Source organism: Crotalus tigris, unplaced genomic scaffold (assembly GCF_016545835.1).
Source record: "Crotalus tigris isolate CLP2741 ecotype Arizona unplaced genomic scaffold, ASM1654583v1 scf7180000017774.6281472, whole genome shotgun sequence".
Classification (NCBI taxonomy): domain Eukaryota; kingdom Metazoa; phylum Chordata; class Lepidosauria; order Squamata; family Viperidae; genus Crotalus; species Crotalus tigris.
Window position 1 is genome coordinate 5,888,213 of NW_024096625.1, and position 21,148 is coordinate 5,909,360.

The window sequence follows — 21,148 nt, forward strand, 5'->3', positions numbered from 1 at the left end:
TGAAGTCCACATGCCTTAAAATTGTCAAGGTTGAGAAACACTGGTGGGTTTGGACTAAAAGACCTCCAAGATCCTTCCAACTTCATTACTGTATTCTACTCTATATGTTTATCTTCATGGTATTCCTAATGTAATAAGACATATGCTGTTGCTCTTAATATTAAAATTAATTAGAGGCCATAATGATTTCATTGCAAATACATTTAAAACATTTCTTTGGAGCTATGTTTGAATTATATCTGCATTTTTAAAATGTGTGTTTCTTGATTTAGATCCCTTTTGCTGAAAATGAGGAAATCCACCAACGATCAGTGAAAATTCTAGGGATTAACACCTGGGACCTTGCTTTAGAATTAACAGTTTTTGACTGGAATCTTTTCAATTTGGTTCATGAAGTAAGATTTGCATGCTAACTATAATCAGTGCTTTGTTTAGCTTTGATTAATTACAACAAGTTTTCTCATGAAATTATTTCTTTGTAATTATTTTGGGTCATTCCACAGGCTTATTGCCAAATGTAGCTGTATGTATTACATCAGAATTCCCCAATGTTTTTGGCTTTGCAGGAGAGGGGCAGGAGAGAGGATGATTCCGTGTGCGTGGTGGGCAAGTGTGTAAGTGCGCACAACTCTATTTGCCCAAACGGGCACGTGAGGTTGCCACTCATGCAGATGGAGCGCACACACTTGCCCCCTGCTCACGTGAGTGAGGATGTGCATGCATTTGCCCGTCATTTCCACAGCCTCGTTCTGAAAGACTCAAGGCCCTGTAGCAGGCCACAGCCTGGGGGTTGGGAACCTTTCTATTACTTCTTTGACAAAAAAGAAAAATAGATTTCACCTAGTTCTCAAAAGCTTTTCAAACTGAAATCAGCAATGACTAATAGATATTAAGTTACAAACAATCTGATTATTAATTTTTTATAGATTTGATTAAAAGAGTAATTGCCAAATTACTTTTCGGAATCACTGTAGATTTGTTCAAGTTACTAATATGGGTTATCTGACCAAGCAACAATAATTACATTTTTCAGATTATTAAATTAAATTAAATTCTAATTTGCATCTTATGTTCTTTTAAATTGTCTTCCAGCAAGAACTGATATATTTCACCTTCAGCCGACAAGGAAGTGGGAAAAACACTGTGAATCTTAGTCTTCTGCTTCAAAGATGCAATGAAGTTCAACTTTGGGTTGCTACAGAAATACTCCTCTGCAACCAGCTCTGTAAACGTGTACAACTAGTGAAAAAGTTCATTAAAATTGCTGCTCAGTAAGTTAAATATTAAATAAATATTGATAGCTGGTTCCTGTTGAATCTGCTTAACAAGGGGTAATGAAAGAAAAATTCTATATATTTGACTTTGCCCATTGAAAAATGCATAGAAAAAGCTATGTGTGATTAAAGAATTATGTGCCAAAATTTGCTGCAAACTGATAATTAATATATATACATATATATACATGATAAATTTCTCCAATTGCTTCTCTTTTTGATGATGCTTCTCTCGTGATGCTAAGCAAAATCCTACTGAACTACCAACTATTATTAAAGTATATTAGTTTCATTTCATTCATTTCCTTTACTTTCTTCATGGCCTATTTCAGTTGTATACAGTAGATATAAAAAAAATCTATATAAAATGCCAGGTTTTTATGATGTAAAAAAATCAGATCAAGATAAATCACTTCATAATTTTTCCATTGTTAATGTAAGTTACACAATTCAATTTAAAAATAAATCAAAATCTTTTAGGAGGAAAAGTAACAACAACAAACTTCAAGTAATATGGTGGCATAAGTGTACGCAGCCTTAAACTAATACTTTACTGAAGAACCTTTTGATTTTATGAATAGCATCCAGTCTTTTGGCAGGAGCCTATCAGGCACATGGCACATCTTTTCTTAGGAACCTTTGCCCGTTCTTCCTTGCAAAAGTATTCCAACTCTATCAGATTGCGAAGGCATCTTCTGTGCACAGGCCTCTATAGGCCACCTCACAGATTTTCAATTGGATTCAGGTCTAGGCTCTGGCTAGGCCCTTCTTAAACTTTGATCTTCTTCTGGTGAAGCCATTCTTTTGTTTATTTGGGTTATTATCATGTTGAAAGGAGAAATTCTTCTACATCTTCAGCACATCTTCAGCAGGAGAGGCCTGAAGGTTTTGTGCCAAAATTGACTGAAATTTGGAACTGTTCTTAATTCCCTCCATTTTGACTAATTTTCAGTTCTAGCTGAAAAAAAGCAGCCCCAAAACATAATACTGCCACCACCATGCTTCCCTGTGAGTATGGTGTACTTTTGGTGATGCATAGTGTTATTTTTGTGCCAGACATACATTTTGGAATTATGCTTTAAAAGTTCAACCTTGATCTTATCAGACCATAAAACATTTTCCATATGCTTTTGTCAGATATACGATTAACTAAATTTTCAGTAAGAAACTATAAAATACTGTATATTGAAGGCTGTAGAGCACATGAACAATATTCTTAACATTGTAAAGCTTTGTGCAGACAACAGTGGAGAAATATTTAATTTAGAAAAATCCAATTTGTGCAGTAAAGAATATTAATTTGCCAGGACCTGTGCATGTAAGATATGTGTGTTTGTGTGTAATCTATGTATACCTCTAAGAAGAAATTGCACATTTATGACTGGCAGTTGAGAGAAAACAAAATTGTTCTTTTTATTATGAATCTCCATAAATTTGAACTTTCCATTTGCATTTTAAAATAGTATTTGGAATTATCAAAATTATGGTGTGATTTCCAAAGAATGGAGCAGTATTTTCTTTTTAAAATAAATAAATAAATAAATAAATGAATTCCTCAAGTTCACAGAGTTTAGATTCATGAAGTTATAAAGTCAGCACTCTATTTTAAACAACAGAGTGTTAAGTGACTTTGAATACCACAAGGAAATTACTTTTCTGATATTTTTTCATAGTTGCAAAGCCCAGCGAAATCTGAATTCATTTTTTGCCATTGTCATGGGGCTCAACACTGCCTCTATCAGCCGGCTTTCTCAGACCTGGGAGGTAATATGAGAACTTTATTGTTTTATTTTTTTTTCTAGATAATGATTTTTAATCATATTTTTTCAGCAGTTTGATATATATGAAAAGAAAAAGTCGCACTTTAGTACAGGCATGCATTCTTTACTTTCTCATAATTGTTACTGATATTGAAAGAACAGATTTAAGAACCTTATTTTTGATAGATAAATCCAAAACAAAATTTATAAACTGTTTTGGATAATGTCTTGTTTTTCTTTTAGTATGAGTTGAATGACATGGAACTACCATGGAAAATTCTATACATTTAACAAAAGTTGATTCCTGGAAAGTTACATGATAAAAACTTAGTTACAGATATAGATATAGATATAGATATAGATATAGAGATAGATAGATAGATAGATAGATAGATAGATAGATAGATAGATAGATAGATAGATAGATAGATAGATGTAGGTCTTTGGTTATTTGGGTTTTCTCCCGTGTAAAATTGGAAGTGTCTTGGCGACGTTTCGACGAAGTCCCATTCGTCATCTTCAGGCTGGTATTTTCAGCTTCGTGCTTCGAGGAGCAATGTGTAGTCTTAGCTGTTTCTTCCTTTTAACTGCCAGTGGGGGTATGAACTGATTGGGTGGGAGCTTGGCTGTGTTCTGATTGGGTGGAGGTGTATTCTGATTACAAACCTAATCCAAAAAGAAACCCCCACTAAAATCCAAGACAGAGAACAAGAAAACGGCAAAGCCCTCCTCCCATACATAAAAGGCACCACAGACAGAATCAGCAAGATCCTCCATAAACACAACATCAAAACAGCATTCTGCACAAACAGAAAAATATCCACCATCCTAAGAAACCCCAAAGACAAAGTTGAGTTAGAAAATCAAGGAGTATATGAAATCCCATGCACCGCTTGTCCCAACATATACATTGGACAAACCAACATTTGCATTGAAGAACATAAGAACTCAGTCAAAAAAGAGGAACCAACATCTTCCCTGGTCCAACACCTTAAAGCCACAGGACATGAAATTGACTTTAAAAATATCAGAACTAGCGCCAAAACTGAACATTTTAATAACAGAATAATCAGAGAAGCCATCGAGATAGAAAAATGCCCACACAGCATGAACAAATGAGATGATACCTCCCGCCTACCAGCCATTTGGAAACCCGCCCAAATGACTCCCTAACACAAAGAATGACACCAGACCCACACTCACTAAAACCACACAGGATGTCACCACCACACATACACACAAAAAGCAAACCCAAAGCCACACCGATGATGAGGCACGACCACAAACCAGAAGCCAGACCACAGCTGCATCATTAGCCACTTTAAACCCCTCCAATCCATATATGAAGCAAACTGACACCCACCATGAAGATGAGGCACGACCACGAATGTGAAGCCAAAAAATAGCAAGGCAGCCCACCATCTTAAATCCCCCCGCAACTCAGACTAACCTGAGCATAACAAAGCCCCCACCCAAACAAAACACTCCCCCATCCAATCAGAGCACAGCCAACCCCCCATCCAATCAGAGCACAGCCAAACCCCCATCCAATCAGAGCACAGCCAAACCCCCATCCAATTAAAACACACCTCCACCCAATCAACACAGCCAAGCTCCCACCCAATCAGTTCATACCCCCACTGGCAGTTAAAAGGAAGAAACAGCTAAGACTACACATTGCTCCTTGAAGCACGAAGCTGAAAACACCAGCCTGAAGATGACGAATGGGACTTCGTCGAAACGTCACCAAGACACTTCCAATTTTATGTGGGAGAAAACCCGAATAACCAAAGACCTACATACAAACACCCACGAAAACCTCAGAAAATATATATATATACATATACATATATATATATGTATGTATGTATGTATGTATGTATAGTTAGTTAGTTAGTTAATTTTGTACAGTATTACTATTATAAAATTTGGTATAACCAGTATAAATTCAAAAAGTTTAATTTAACTCAGTTTGCTGAAGAGGACAATTTTCTGCCAAGTGTTTTCAAACCTAATATTTCTGGTTTTTTTTGTATTTTTACCCTCATTTTTTTTTTGATTGAGAAAAATTGCATTTGATGAATCTTTCCATATAAATATAACATCAGTGATTTTCCCTTTCAATATTCCATAAGGCTACTGTGATAAAATAAATAACCATAGCATTCTCTCTTCAACAAAAGTCATAATGTGGTTGATGATGACCTTTCTCCTCCCTCCTCTACATAAATTTTAACAAATATATTATTAAATGTATCCAAATCCAGATGCTTATAAACAGCATTAAATAATAAATGTGGGTTGTAACACATTTTTATGTCATTCTCAAACATTATTTGTTAAAAAATCTAAGAAAGATACTGTCAGAGAAAGTTTATTTCTTTGATATACTACAAATGACTCACTGATAGAATCTAGTATTTAATTCCAGTTCCAGTTTTTTAATATGCAGTATTTTATTGCAGAGAATGCCTGGAAAGTTTAAGAAGCTTTTTGCTGAACTTGAAAGTTTAACAGTAAGTATAATTTATGTAAAACAGTCTTTAATTTTCCTATATATGTATTTTTGTTGATAAATGGAACCATTATTGTATGTCTAAATGCTATTGCTATTACTATTATTATCTAACTTTGGATGTATTGTACTTAACATTTAGCTTTACACAAATGTCATATGTTCTAGACAAAAATATATATTACTTCACCTAATTCTCTTTAAGAAACCTTTTCTGTCTTATTTTTCAAGAAAAAAATATTTTTGTATCTACACATGTTGTATTTAAAGAAAGCTTCTATCAATATAAACTGCAGTTCCTAATACAGTCAAATCATTTCAACAGGATCCTTCTCTGAACCACAAAGCCTATAGGGATGCATTCAAGAAAATGAAGTCCCCAAAGATTCCTTTCATGCCTTTACTTCTTAAAGGTAAAATGATTTAAGCATATTTGCAGTCCTAAACTTAGAGGCCTTGCCTCAGTCAAGTGTAATGGATTTTAATCCATTTCAGTAATATTTAGAATTATATTTTTAGGCACTGAAAAATAAAGTAACTTTTAAAACATGCCTGTATAGCTGCAATCTTACATAGATCTACTAGCTCAAAGTTCCCCAACCTGCAGATGGGGGGGGGGGACGGCTAGCAAGCACGGAACCAGCAAGTGCACACAGACCACTTCTGCAGCCTGGTTCCAAACAGCTCATAGCCCAGTAGTGGGCCATGGCTGGGGTTGGGGATTCCTGTACTAGCCAGTAAAGCTGACAAAATACATTGGGCTTCATTTCTAAGTAAGCATGGATTTGATTATGTTGTAATTATGGTATATGTTTTGAATTTTGAATCAGATTCAATTTCAGATTTGATCTCCTTAACTGGGGGAGGAATCCTACAGAGCTGCTCAATCAGCTTTATTGATTAATGGTAAAATGTATTTTTGTTTTCCAAAGAGGTCTGTTTTTTTACTAATAATATTAAAAGGAAAATTGAACTGCTATTGTTAGTTCTGTAATACATCATTTAAATTAATTGAATTTCTATAACAAAATCACAATCAATTGCTTTTTAAGTCTAGTTTGTTTATCTTGCTCTTACACTGCAGCTCAGAGGTAGTTTTCTGCTCCACTGAATTTATTTCAGCTTGTAATTGTTGACTGCAATGGAGATTCCTTACTTCAACCTCCCAGTCTTTCCAAGACTTTCAGTTTTGTCTTGATTTGAACATTTTTTTAAAAATAGCTGTTAAAACTTTCATTAATACTGACAGTAACACAATCACTGAGGAAAAGATATATATCATACACATTATATTAGGATGTTATAATGCAATATAAGTTCCAAGAGAGAAAAATGCCAGTCATTGTGGAAAAGGGGACAGATGAATAGTATTTGTGAAAAGGAAAGCTATTAAGGGGAAATCATTATAATAAATAATTAAATTGGTGGTTATATTTAAATGTGATTAAATTAACATTTTTAAAAAATATTTTTGTCCCAGCCATATCCATCATTTTTGGAGATATAGCCTTTAGACTACTAGTTAAAGATCAAGTATAACCCTCAACTCACTAAGCTTGTTTTTATGGATAGATGTATCCCGAGCAAGTCTTTTTTTCCCCCCAACCATACAAATTAAGACTTCCAGAAGAAACTTACTTAGGTTGCCTTTGGTCAGTACAAAGGTTGAACAGAAATCTATCAATAAAATTTTCTACCCCTTCATCAGATGGTTCTGAAGTAGTAACCACTATTCAAACAGCACATCTACATTCAATAATATCACAATGAACAACTATGAAGTGCAATTGCATTGTATTTTCCGCCAAATACAATTGCATTTTATTTTCATGCTATATTAATCTAATTTGTGTTTCAGAGGGCTGCTGTTTTAATCTTCCTAATTTAAGAGTTTTATTGGGCCTCTTCCCTTTGGTCCTGAAAGAACCAACAAGATGCACTGTAAATTCCCTCCTGCCATTCTGTTTCCCCCCACTTTTCCTCTCAATTACTCTCCCCGCTCAATTATTGGGCCCATATGAGAGGTTGGTGTTGGGATCTTTAGCGTAAAGGATTAGAGAAGAAGGTGTTTCTTTGGGATAGCAAGCAGTCAGCTCCCTAACTTAATTGGGCTGAGCTTTTGGTGTGAGAATAAAATATGAATGAAAGTTATGCCTAAAGTCCACCAGTTTGAATTGGCAAGATAGGGTGGTAGTAAGGATTTGTTTATAAAAGAAGAAAGAGTATCAGTGTTTATTTGATGGTTGTGGTTGTGGTGATTCTACTGACAAAGGGGAATGCAAAATTTGGTCCTATCAGAAGGTTATAGGAGAAGAGTAATTTAGATGTGTTTCTAGAAAACTACCTTATGCATATATGATTGGGGGTGCTCCATCACTGGAGGTTTTTAAGAAGAGACTGCACAGATACTTGTCTGAGATGGTATAGGACAGGTTCTCCTACTTGAGTGGGCTGGACTAGAAGACCTCCAAGGCCTCTTTCTATTCTATTCTATTCTATTCTATTCTATTCTATTCTATTCTATTCTATTCTATTCTATTCTATTCTATTCTATTCTATTTCACTTAGAACTCCAGAAATTGAAGTTTGGGGGGGGGGTGTTTTTACATTTTTATCACAATTAAAATTTCATAATGCTTACTTATACATGAAAATGTATCAATTACCATTGTGTTTTATTATGTGAACATGGAAAGTTAAGTTGAAAAATATATTTGCCTTTTTTTAGACGTAACATTTATACATGAAGGAAACAAAACATTTCTGGATAACCTTGTAAACTTTGAAAAGCTGGTATGTATCATTCCTCACTAAATTCAACATAATAAAAAGACAAACTCCCATTTTTATATTATCACTCACCTTCCTTTCTTCTTACTGTTATAATATTTATTCAGATTAAAATTGAATTTAGTTCTCTTTGCTTCAGCTTTCCACTGAGTATTCCCCCTGTATGTCAACTAACGATATTCAAGCTTAATTAACATTTGATATTCTAAATTCTTCCCACATTGTTAATTGATCACCATGTATTATTCCTAATTATCTGCTTCCTTTACTATGCAAAACAAAATACCTGGACATCACCATTATTTTTAGTTCTCTGTTTTGCATGGGTTTGTTCTCTTGTAGAAATATTCATATTTTTATTGGTTGGGGTAAATATTTATAAGGATTATTATATTCTTATATATAAATAGAAGGCAGACTCTTGAAGAGGTAAAAACATCTGCATAATTAACATTTCCATAGGACCAATAATTATGGTTAGGTTAGTTTACATTATTGTAGGAAAATATTGTTATATTTTAGGAAGTTAGGCATTTTGTGCTTCTTATTCTATATGCTTCCATATGCCTTATTGTAGGCCTATTAGTTCATTGCTCTACAAATTAAATTATTTGGCCTATATTGATTAAGGGATCACAACTGTGATTTAATAATAATTGTAGAAAAATATATTTTTTTTTCCAGGAATAAATCAATGAATATTAAAGGAGATATGTCAGTTCAAATCAGCCTATCTGATCATATATGTATAGTTTTTCTCTCTTTGGTAACATATAGATCTTTGTGAACTACTTAGAGAAAAAATGGCATAGGAGTCATTCTTTTAAATTAACTTAAATTTTAAATTAAAAATTCATTCTTTTTTTTTTTTAAAAAAACTATTAACTCCAAGAGCTGCAGTTCCTAGATATATTGGGTAGAATGGTTTTATGACCTTCAATTTCTGATGCCATATTGCCTATTTTTTGCTGGCTAAAATCTGTTCACATGAATTACTAATCTGTTTTTGGAAGGAATGGAATTTGGAGGGGTGTTTTTTTAGGGAAAAAAAAGTTTGGATGTCTGCTTGGCTACCTCTTCCCACAAATATGATAAGGCAGAATTCAAATGGCATCCTATAATGAAATCTGTGAATGCAACCATGAATTAATGTTTGAAATCATCCATATAAGGGACTACTGGAACAAATACAATCCAGATTTCCATTCTATGGCAAACACTTCCTGCCCTAATAATTTGGAGCTTGTACATGCTGTCATTCCTAGATTAAATGTTTGCTGACTCATTAATCTGTGTATTTTATCTTCCCAGCACATGATTGCAGACACAGTACGATCATTGAGGCATTGTAGGCGTAACCAATTTGGTAAGTGAGTGATATTTTGAGAGGTTCTCCATCTCCCTTCATTATCTAGCTTAAACATTTGGGAATCAAAGTCTATCTTCTCTGTGTTTGTTCTTACATACCAGAGCAGGAGTACAAAATTCATTTAGCCCTAAAGGCTAGCCTTGTTTTTTTATTGATATGCCAGTGGCTGTATTCTTAAGATTAATAGATGAGTGATAACAACTTTTGGTTTTATTTACATTACACTTAAAAAGAAATAATATTATTATCTCTAGTTATGTATTAATAATTATTTCTATCACATTAATATTACAAGTTAATTTGGAATTTAGACTTCAACTCCCAGTAACTTTTAGCAGCCAATACAAGCATACTCCCAATATAGCTAGCTGATGGGCACTAAATTCATAACATCTGTTTTCCCACCATTTTTATAAATGAACATGCATACACAGAACATATGCAAATCATGAAATAAAAACAAATGCGAGGAAATGAAAATCCTATATATTCACATAAATAACTGTTAACATTCTTAATTTGCACAAAATCATTTCCATCATCTTGAGTGTTTTATCTAGTACAGTGGTTCTCAACCTGTGGGTCGGGACCCCATTTGGGGTCGAATGACCATTTCACGGGGGTCACCAAACCATGCTGTCCGCCATTTTTTTCCCTTTTCCCTAGCTGTCCTACTCCCTTTTATTGGTGGCCATACCCACTTGGGGGTCACCACAACATGGGGAACTCTATTATGGGGTCACGGCATTAGAAAGGTTGAGAATCACTGATCTAGTACATGAACCAGCATATAGTGAAACAATTGGGAGGATAGCTTTTTCAATGTAATCTTTTCATAATTTTTGTAATTCAGTTTTATCTCAGTTCATAGAATAGAATACAATAACAAAGTTGGAAGGGACCTTAGAAATCTTCTAGTCTAACCCCCTGCTCAGGCAGGAAAACCTATACCATTTCAGACTAATTGTTGTCCAATCTCGTCGTAAAAACTTCCAGTGTTGGAATATTCACAACTTCTGGAGGCAAGTTGTTCCACTGGTTAATTGTTCTAACTGTCAGGACATTTCTTCTTAGTTCTAGGTTGCTTCTTTCCTTGATTCGTTTCCATCCATTGCTTCTTGTCTTTCCCTCAGATACTTTGGAGAATAGCTTAACTCCCTCTCCTTTAGGGCAATCCCTGAGATAGTAGAACATTGCTATCATGTCACCCCTAGTCCTTCTTTTCATTAAACTAGACATACTCAATTTCAGCAACCGTTATTTATATGTTTTAGCCTCCAGTCCCATGATCATCTTTGTTGCTATTCTTTGCAACATGTTTTTTACACTGTGCTGATCAAAACTGGATGTGGTATTCAAAGTGTGGTCTTACCAAGGCATTATAAAGTGGTATTAACACTATATGTAATCTTGATTCTATCCGTCTGTTAATGAAGCCTAGAACTGGGTTGGCTTTTTTGGCTGCTTCAGCACATTGCTGGCTCATATTTAAGTGATTGTCCACTAGGACTCTGAGATCCCTTTCAAAGTTACTACTATTGAGTGAGGTACCACCTGTACTGTACCTGTGCGTTTGGTTTTTCTTGCCTAAATGTAGAGCCTGCCTTTTTCACCATTGAATTTTATTTTGTTAGATAGTGCCCAATATTCAAATCTATCAAGATCTTTTTGTATCTTAAGCCTATCTTCTGGAGTGTTGGCTATTCTTGCCAGCTTGGTGTAATCTGCAAATTTGATGAGTTCCCCACCTATCCCCTCATCCATATCATTGATGAAGATGTTGAAGAGTACTGGACCTAAAACAGAATCTTGGGGTTCCCCACTGCATACTTCCCTCCATATAGATGCAGTTCCATTGAGGACTACACATTGAGTGTGGTTGGTCAGCCAGCTACGAATCTATTTGGTGGTGATGTTGTCTAACCCATATTTTTCTATCTTATTTAGTAGTAGGTTGTGGTCTACTTTATCCAATGAGTTACTGAAGTCCAAGTAATTGATGTCCACAGTATTCCTCTGGTCCATTAATTTTGTCACCTTGTCAAATAATAGAATAAGATTTGTCTGTCAAGATCTGTTTTTGACAAACCCATGTTAGCTTTTGGTTATGACTTTTTTTGCCTCTAGGTGTTCACTGACTTGTTGCTTGATCATCTTTTCCAGATATTGAGGTACGCTGATAGGTCTATAGTTTCCTGGATCTATTTTTTTCCTTTTTTTGAAGATGGGAACTACATCAGCTCTTCTGATAGTCCCCCAGTGCTCCAGGATCTTAGAAAAATATAGTTTAGTGGTTCTGAGATCACGTCTGTCAGTTGCTTCAAAATATTGGTGTGTAATCCATCTGGTCCTGGTGATCTGAATTCGTCTAGGGTGGATAGGTGCTCACTTACCATTTTCTTGCCTATTTTAACTGTGTTTCTGATCTGTTTTTTATGGTACTGTTTTTGATAGGTTGGACTGTTTTTTCCCTTTGTCTAAAGACAGATGCAAAAACGGAGTTAAGCATTTCTGCTTTCTCACTATTGCCTGTCATCTTCCTGTCATTTTCTCCCACTAATGAACCAATCATTTTCTTGACTTTTTTCTTACTTTTTACATTTTGAAAGAAGCTTTTTTTGTTGTTATTTTTTATTTTTGTCGCAAGTCTTATTTCATTTTGAGCCTTGGCTTTCCTCATTTCATCTTTACAGGTTCGGTCTATTTGCTGATATTCTGCCTTAGTTATGTGTCTTTTCACTTTTTAGATTTGTCCTTTTTGTCTTTCAATTTATCAGGGAGTTCTTTATGCAGCCATGCTGGTTTCTTTTGAGAACTGTTATTTTTTCTTCTTCGTTGGTATTGTGCTAGACTGGGCTTTTATAATTTCACTTTTCAGAATTTTTCAAGCTTGAGTTGTTTTCCCCTTGTGGATTCTCATCCATGGAATCCTTCCTAAGCTCTCTCTGTTTATTGAAATTAGCTCTCTTAAAATCCAAGACCCTAGTTTGACTATGTTCTATTGCTTGTGCTTCCATAATTTTGAATTTTAATATTGTATGATCACTCCTCCCCCCTAAGGTTCCTGTGAGTTCAACACCTATCATTTCATCTCTGTTAATGAGAATTGTCCAATTTGGCTGATACCCTATTTCCCTTCTCTACTTTTTGGGAGATAGGTTTGTCAGGAATCTGTTTGATCTTCCACTTGGCGTGGAGTTTATCTCCAGCTGATTTCAGGGTAGTTAAAGTCCCCCATTACTATTGTGATGTGCTTTCTACATACATTTGTTAATTGGCGAGCAAAAACTTCATCTATTTCCTCTGTTTGGTTGAGTAGCCTATAGTATACACCCAGTGGTGGGATTCATTTATGTGAACAACTGGTTCTCTGTGTGGATGCCACTTCCGGAAGTCCGTTCTGGGCCTGGGCAACAAAAAATTAGCTACTGGTTCTGCCAAACTGATGCAAACCGGCTGAATCCCACCACTGTATACACCTATGACAATGTCATTTTCTTCCCCTTTTACATTGACCCAAATGCATTCAAGACAGTTTCATCATTCTTGTGCTCTATTTCCATTTGTGTGTTTCATCCCACCAAGTTTCCGTAATGCCAACAATATTACACCTGCCCTCATTTACCTGAATTTCTAATTCACCCTTTTTATTGTTAATTCTCTGTGCATTGGTGTATAGACATTTGAGTCCTTTTTGACTGACCCTCTGTTTACTTTCTATATAACCTACTGCAGTGGTTCTTAACCTGGGCGATATCACCCCCCAGGGGGCGATTTTGTTTTTCAGGGGGGCGATGGAATGAAAAGGGGCGATGTGGGGGTGAAGGAACGAAAAGGGGGCGATATGGGGGCGATGGAACAAGAAGTTTTGGGGACATTTTTGAACCTGCCCCTGCGTCTCCGAGCCTCCTCCGCCATTTGGAGAGAGAGATAGAGAGGCACTTGTGCTTCTCTCTCTCTCTCTCTCTCTCTCTCTCTCTCTCTCTCTCTCTCTCTCTCTCTCTCTCTCGCGGATTTGCCCCCTCACAGGGCTCCTGGTTGGCCCTGTGCCCGGGTGCCCCGCCTCCTGGGACAAGCGCAGCCAGGAAGTCCATTTCCCTGGCTGGCCCCGTCCCAGGTGCACATGGCCGGGGAACTGCGCAGGGGAGCCCCAGGATCCCCGCTGGGAGCAGCCCACCAGAGCCTCAGCCTAGCGGGCCAGCCTTCCTGCAAGCCGCAGCCCTGAGAGAGAGCTGCCCCTGCGATCCCCAGCCGTGGGACTGTTGGGCCAGCTGGCCGGGAAGGCGCGCCGGAGTCCTGGCTGCTTTGAGAGGTGAGTAGAAGATGGGGGGGAGAGAAAGGGAGGGGGAGGCATTTTCCAACCAGACCCATGGGAGGGCCTCCTCCTGAGGTCCGGCGCTGGCTTCCTTGCCCTCCTCCTCCTCCCCTTCTTCCTCCTGTTGCCCCCCGGGTGGCAGTCCTGGCTGGGTGGCAGCCGACGGGGGCATCGCTCCCTGGTCGTTGCTGGTGGGTCGCGGATGGCCGGGAGCGTCATGCGTTGCGGAGCAGCTCCAACTCCTCCAGCAGCTGATGGGGGTGTTCTGCAGATGCCCTCTGAGTTAAGCCCGGGGATGCTGGCAGCGCAAGGGGAGGCTTGGCAATGCAGCCGACAGGCGGGGCATTCTGCAGATGCCCTGTAGCCCTGACTTGAGCTCAGAGATGCCAGCAGCACGTGGGACGGCCTGCCAACATGACCGTGAGCCGGGGCATCCCTGCATGCCCGGCGGGCAGTGGAGTTGAGTGCCTCCAGCGGTGACGGGGTCTTCTGCTGCCTCCTGCCCCCCCACCCCTTCGATGCCCTCTGCCTTTCATTTTCTCTCTCTCTCTCTTCATCTGGAGAAAGAAGGGGAAGGGAGGGAGGGGAAAGAGAGAAAGAGAGAGGGAGGGGGAAAAGAAAAAGAGAGAGAGGAAGCGCAAGTGCCTCTCTCTCCCACCCTCTCCTCACTTGGAGATAGAAGGGGAGGGAGGGAGAGGAAAGAAAGAAAGAAAGAAAGAGAGGGAGAGGGGAAAGAGAAAAAGAGAGAGAGAAAGAGAGAGAGAAACCCAAGTGCCTCTCTCTCCCCCTCTCTCTCTCCTCACCTGGAGAAAGAAGGGGGAGGGAGGGAGAGGAAAGAGAGAAAGAGAGAGGGAGTGGGGAAAGAGAAAAAGAGAGAGAGAAAGAGAGAGGAAAAAGAGAGAGAGGAAGTGCAAGTGCCTCCCCCCACACACACACACACTGAGTGGGGGAAGAGGACTGGCAGACCAAGGGCAGAAAGAGGGAGGGAGGGAGAGAGAGAGAGACCTTTTTGACATCTAAAATGAAGATAACACTGAAGATATATATATATATAATAAAGGTAAAAAAGGATATATGCAGTGTTATCTTCATTTTAGATGTCAAAAGGGTTTTGCGGCTCCCAGTGTTTTGTTTTCGGTGGGAAACAGGTCCAAGTGGCTCTTTGAGTGTTTTGGGTTGCTTACCCCTGCTCTACCCATACAGTGGCACGCCATTGGCCAGAATGGGCAGTGATGGAGGGGGGAGTGCTTCTTTCAAAACACTGCATGCTGTTTTGTGTGTCTCTTTGTATTGTACTTTTTTAGCGTGCACTCCAGTTCAATATTATATTTTCTTTGTGTCTTTTTAATCCTTTTTACAGTGTGCGTGACTATATATACTTTCCTCGAATCTTAATTTAGTTTCAGAGTTTTCGTCTTGAAATTCTTAGTTCCTGCATTGCGGTTTGTTCTTATGCCCTTTTTATATCTCTTTTTGCATCTTAAATTTCACTTATAATTCAATCATTAAATGTTACTGTTTTTCTTTTTGGGCATTTCACTTTCTTGCAATTGAATTTTGTTTTTAATGGTCATTACATTTAAGTGTCTTGAATAAATAAGATAATAATGAAATACATGTATCACGAAGTTTGGGAATAAAGTGACGGGTGGCACCAAAATTTTTCACACAGCTGAGATATGGGAAAAAGACTGGAAATAAATTATTTGCATCATATGTCCTTATGACAAACAAAAAAGTGTTTGCATAAATTGAAGAATTATTTCCTATGTTGTGATTAAGAGGTTATGTTGGGGAGGGGGGCGATGACAACTTCCTCATTGGCTCAAGGGGGCGATTCGTTCAAAAAGGTTAAGAACCACTGACCTACTGTATGTGTTGCCTGAATTCCCCTACTTCCTTACACATGGTGAAAAGTTTGTTCATGTTTGTACAGTCTACAGATATAATGTAATGACATGCCTCCTTTATATTCTTCCTTAATGTAGAAGTCATACAAAGGCAGTATTCGCAGGCCTCTATGAAATTAGAAGTCATTAGAAAATTTCCATTATTTTACAGAAATAAATAATGTGAGGTTCAAGAGTTCCTTAAAATAAATTGTTGATTAAACTTCAAAATATGTCTTCAGAAAAATGCTATGAGATGACTTATCTATTATTTTTCTCTTATCAAAACTGTAGGAAATGATATACCTTCCAAAGAGCATGAGGAGCTGAAGTCCTGTGTCCATCATTTGCGTATCATTGACAACCAGCAGATGTTGTTTGAGCTTTCTCACAGGATAGAACCCCGTATATGAATTCATACTTATCTATCTCCAGCACTTTCAATTCATGAATACTTACGTGCCAAACATGTTGTTTTCCTAAGAAATTGATGATTACTGAGTTTTATCAGTAATTGGTGCCACAGTAGACGTTAGCCTCTCAATGCAAAGAAAGAGGATCTTCACAACAACCTTACAAGATGAAAAATGCCAAATCTGCTTAGCTACAGGGAGAAGAAATGATTCACCATATTGAAAACCTTATTTTTCTTGAATTTTTTTGTTCAAAGTAGCTTTCAGCACTCAGTATTAAATTGAAATAAAATGTTCTAGCCTAATAAGGATCTAGCAGCACTGTTTTGAGAAAGATGTTCATAATTTGGTGCATGGGGATATACCTCACTAACCATAAGCTGCCCTAAGTGCCAAAAAGAAAGTAATAGGGCAAGTATTGATGAATTATCCCTGAGATATGGCATCCATTTCAAGATTAAAGTATAAAGTATCAAGAAGTTGTTAGAACATAGATACTTAATTTAAAACAAGCACAGTTAATACTTGATTTAATATCTTGTACAGTATTTCAAAATGTGCTGCCTAATAAAGCAAAATGTCACAGTATCAATTATGGTTATTTTCATGTTGGATTAGGATTTAGAGCACTCTGCTTTTAATATTTCTTATGGGTAAATGCTTTTGAAACTTTAGAGCCACCTCAGTTTTTGGGCCCTTTACTTAGTAATTCTATTAGGGGCAAGCAATGTCACAGAAGTATCCTGTCTGTAGCTTTATTAGAAATGAATATAGTTTGTTTTACTTCTGTGTTCACTTTACTATGCTATTACTAATTACTGTTATTTTTAGACTGGTACACGTTTATTGCAAAACAATACTAAATTACTAAGGAAGAATCTATTGTGGGGCTGTAGCTTGCAACTCAGAAAACTACAGTGGAATCCCCAGAATTACTTTACAAAAAGAAAGAAAGTAAAAGTGCTATGGCACACTTATTGCTATTATTAATTAAAATGGTAATAATTTATACCTATTCAGTCTAATCTCGTTTATCTGTCATAAACATGATCTACAAACAAAAATGAAAAAAGTTCATACAACATATTAAGCCAAATTCAAACAATTATGGTTTGTCATGGAATCTGACCATAGAGGAATTATACTTTGAGAAACAGCCATATAGTTTTTGTGTTTTCCTTGCAAGATTAAAAGCTGAGGTTGAATTCAAATTTACAAGATGAGGAGGTCGCTGACTACCATAAGAGAACTTGCATTGGAAATTAAATGGATGATTCTCAAAATCTGTCTAAGAAACTTTTTTTTGATAGTTTTCTTTCATCAAGGTGCAATTACAAAAGATTTGGAGGTTTCACACTGACAACAGACTGGATAGATCATGATAATCTTATGATTTAAAAAAAGGTCTTCTGAAAAGAAAGATTTAAAGCCTGTGCAACAAATATGTGAGAGAATCACAGATTTGTTGCAGTGTATTTGAGTGTAATTTGAACATGTGATTTAAAAGTGAAAGCTTTGGTGTAATAAATCTTGTGCCTTGGTTTTCATGTTAAGATATCAGAACTAGACTTACATTCTTGAAATTATGTTTGCAATTTATTCTAATCTTCAGAATGTCTTGTTTATCCTTCTATTAAGTATTTTCAAGAAATTGCCTAAAGAATGCAATAAATAGAATTTATTCCACTGGGTGTAAAGGAATGCATTTCATTGTGAAAATCTATTTATATGCAGCTTTATACAAAATAGACTTTTATAATACCACAAGACTATACTGGTTGACAAAAGAGGCTATGTTAAAAATTAGGCCTCCCTTGAAAACATCTGAATTATTTTATTTTACTGCTTGGATCACATTTATTCAAGAACTTTTTCTACACAAGATCCTTCATAGAAGATTGACTGTTTGTTAGCAGACAAAATCAGTTTTAATTGATAAGGAATGCTTTTTGTTTGTTTGCAATGAAGTAGAGAGTTGTTCCATTAGATTTGGCCTTTCTCATAAAATTGACAACCCTGTATAGGTATAATATGAAGAGAATAATGTACATTTCTGAACTGTAATAGTTAGCACTTATTATACTGGTTATCCAATGTCTTCTAGGAATTATTTGGTAGAAATCATTACATTACATTACATTATTTTCTTAGGAAGTTGAACAAATTAGAAACAGCATAGATAAATTATTTAGGAATTTTCAGGATGTTTTTCCTATAGCAACTTAGCTGAAGAAGCAATTTGTTTATTAGCCGAAGAGCAGTTGTTTGGTTTGGCAGTAGGAGTTGTAATAAAAATATGTTATAAGCCTTATTTTTATCCACACACAAAAATAGCATTTGTAGTGGGAGAAGTCCCAACTATTGTAAATAAGCTTTCTGTGCACACAAACAAACCACACCTTTAGAAATGGAATTGAACATTTTGAAAAAGGCATTGCAACCCGGCTTGTTTTATAATGCCACTAAAGGATATACCGGTATTTAGAGGGAAGAATTAGAATCTGTTGTTTAATTCATGTATTAGGGTGAGCCTCTGTTTGCCAAGTGGTTGAGTTTAAATCTATAAAATAAAAGTTCTAGAATAAGTTAACTGGTGAGATTTGCAGGGGAGGATTAGTAGATAAGAAACTAATGATAGGTAACATGAGGTGGTTGGTTCTTATTTTTAAATATTGTCTTGCCTTTACACATCCATTAACAGTTTTGTGTAATTGCAGTCTTAAGAATACAAAAGACTAATAGGAATTCAAATCTTTTCTGTTTTGCTACCATTCTAAGCAAGCAAAAACTGGATAATTTTCAAACTTTGTGAGTTGGACTGTCTTGTGCCAGGTGTTGTAAGCAGCATTGCTTGAGTTCTTCACTTCTTCACTTCAGTGGCCTCTTGGTAATTATTTAGCCAAAGGGACCATTCAGAATTATGAGCCAAATTTTTCCTAAAAATAAGCTATGGTTAAAACTTGGGTTTTATTCTGCTAATGCAAGAGTATATTGCAGTCAACTGGGCTTTAGGTAATTTAAGCTATATTAAAGCAAGAGAAACAAATATGATGCAATAATGTATTACCTGCTGAGCAGTTTTTTTTTAAAGTCCAGTAATTTCATTTGTTAACTTTAGAGCTAAATAACTAGATAATTGCATTTCTGTGGAAGTGCATTCAGACTAGATTGTAAAAATGAACAACTTTCTCTTCAAGGTTATGTTCAGGAAAAGAAAAATGCATGCCACAATTTGGAGCAGAAGCCAGATATATAGTGTATAATCTCCATTTTATCCTACTCCTGATACATTCATGTAACTTTCTCCAGGAAGAAAGCCAACTTTAAGACAATGACTGAGTCAACCTTGAGATGGTTAAGATACACTGTTGTAACAATAAATAGTCCCTGCATTGAGTCTTTTGTGTATACCCTAAGTCTTGCTGGCATTAGAAGAGATTAGAATCAAAATTATACAATGTTTCTTATGCTTGAGGGTAAATCTCACTAAACACGATGGGACTTGTTCCTCAATAAACTTGCATAGGATTGTAGTATAAATTGGGCTGACTCTTGGACCCCAAACTGCTATAAGAGCTATGCGCTCCTATAATAGGAGCACAAATAGCAGCAATTAAAAGGGGGGAGATAAACTCTAGAAATATCTATGGAATCAAAAAGGCACTGTGGCAGAATAGAGTAAGACCTTTTGAAGTGTATTGAGCACTATAAATGAACATTTGCATTGCTGTAAAAAAGCAAACAAGTTGTAAATACTAACCTTTGTAGCAATTGCTATTTATTTGCATAGCTTATTTATTATGTTCTTTTTACATTGTTGGGAACAAAGGCACTCTCAAGATAAAAAGAAAAGGCTACTTACATCTTTGCTGTGCAGGTTTGGATAATTGTGATGGCAGCATAAGATAAAGCTGCTGCTGCTGCTGCTGCTAGCAGTTGCTTGCAGCCCTGATATGGTTAGTTTAGTTTTTCCCATTTTATTCTCTCCAGAGCATTGTGTTTCAATCTGCATTAAAATTAACAGGAAGATTGTCCAAGCTAAGGTTATTTGCCTAACACTTCTCAGGGACACACTTGTACTTACTTAGCATTATTAGAACTGGCACATATAAAATACTCTGGTTTAACAAGAATACAGTTGACAAGGGAGCCCTTTACATGTTTAATTGTGTTGATTTCTGTCTATTTCATTGTTTTGCATATTTATGAGAGCTAGCAAGCAATAATTTGTATGTCAGAATAATAACAAGCAATACAAAAATAAAACTTGTAAAAGCAAAATGTTATACTTAAAACTTTTTTTGATATGCTTTTCAAAATACAAATGATATTAATAAATTATGTCTCTGTGAGTCTTTGCTTAACTTGTCTACCATAAAGGGATGTTTCACAGCATGTACTTGTGCTGTCCCACATCTAATTTAAATAATCATGATGTCCCTGGATGATCTTAGGCAACCCATTGCTCTTCAGTTTTACCCCACCTAGATTCAGACAGTATGGAGGAATAATGTTAATCTAAAAAATTAAGGTCCGCAGTATAACAATTATGACAAGGGTGCACAAATCATACAGAGAAAGTCTTCTGCTGTTAAGAATACAGTCCATAGCATATTATCCATTTGCAGCCTTATAAAAACCCTCTGTATTTCAAATTGTCAAGAGCACACACCGGACCTACATTAAAGTAATTGGCATCTAATCATACAAGCAATGAGATAATTCTTTGCTCACTTGACAAATATGCAGGAAAGTCTTTGTACATTATAGTATAATCTGATGCTTATTAATGAACAAAATAATTGACAAGGAAATTTACTTTC

General features: G+C 36.4%; 1 protein-coding gene across 4 annotated transcripts in view; it reads left to right on the forward strand.

The window, feature by feature from the left end:
- The window catches only part of RAPGEF5 (Rap guanine nucleotide exchange factor 5), a 136,089-nt gene extending 115,426 nt beyond the window's left edge, over positions 1 to 20,663 (forward strand). For 3 of the 4 annotated variants that reach the window (XM_039342130.1, XM_039342131.1, XM_039342132.1), the window contains 8 exons: positions 273 to 395; positions 1,093 to 1,271; positions 2,948 to 3,038; positions 5,500 to 5,550; positions 5,875 to 5,962; positions 8,278 to 8,342; positions 9,651 to 9,705; positions 16,207 to 20,663. In XM_039342130.1, coding sequence (XP_039198064.1) covers positions 273 to 395; positions 1,093 to 1,271; positions 2,948 to 3,038; positions 5,500 to 5,550; positions 5,875 to 5,962; positions 8,278 to 8,342; positions 9,651 to 9,705; positions 16,207 to 16,325 — 771 coding nt within the window. In that variant the 3' untranslated portion in view covers positions 16,326 to 20,663. Of the gene's footprint in view, positions 1 to 272; positions 396 to 1,092; positions 1,272 to 2,947; positions 3,039 to 5,499; positions 5,551 to 5,874; positions 5,963 to 8,277; positions 8,343 to 9,650; positions 9,706 to 16,206 lie in introns of those variants that run through there. The other variant, XR_005556506.1, reaches the window with a different exon arrangement.
- Positions 20,664 to 21,148: the final 485 nt, after the last annotated feature.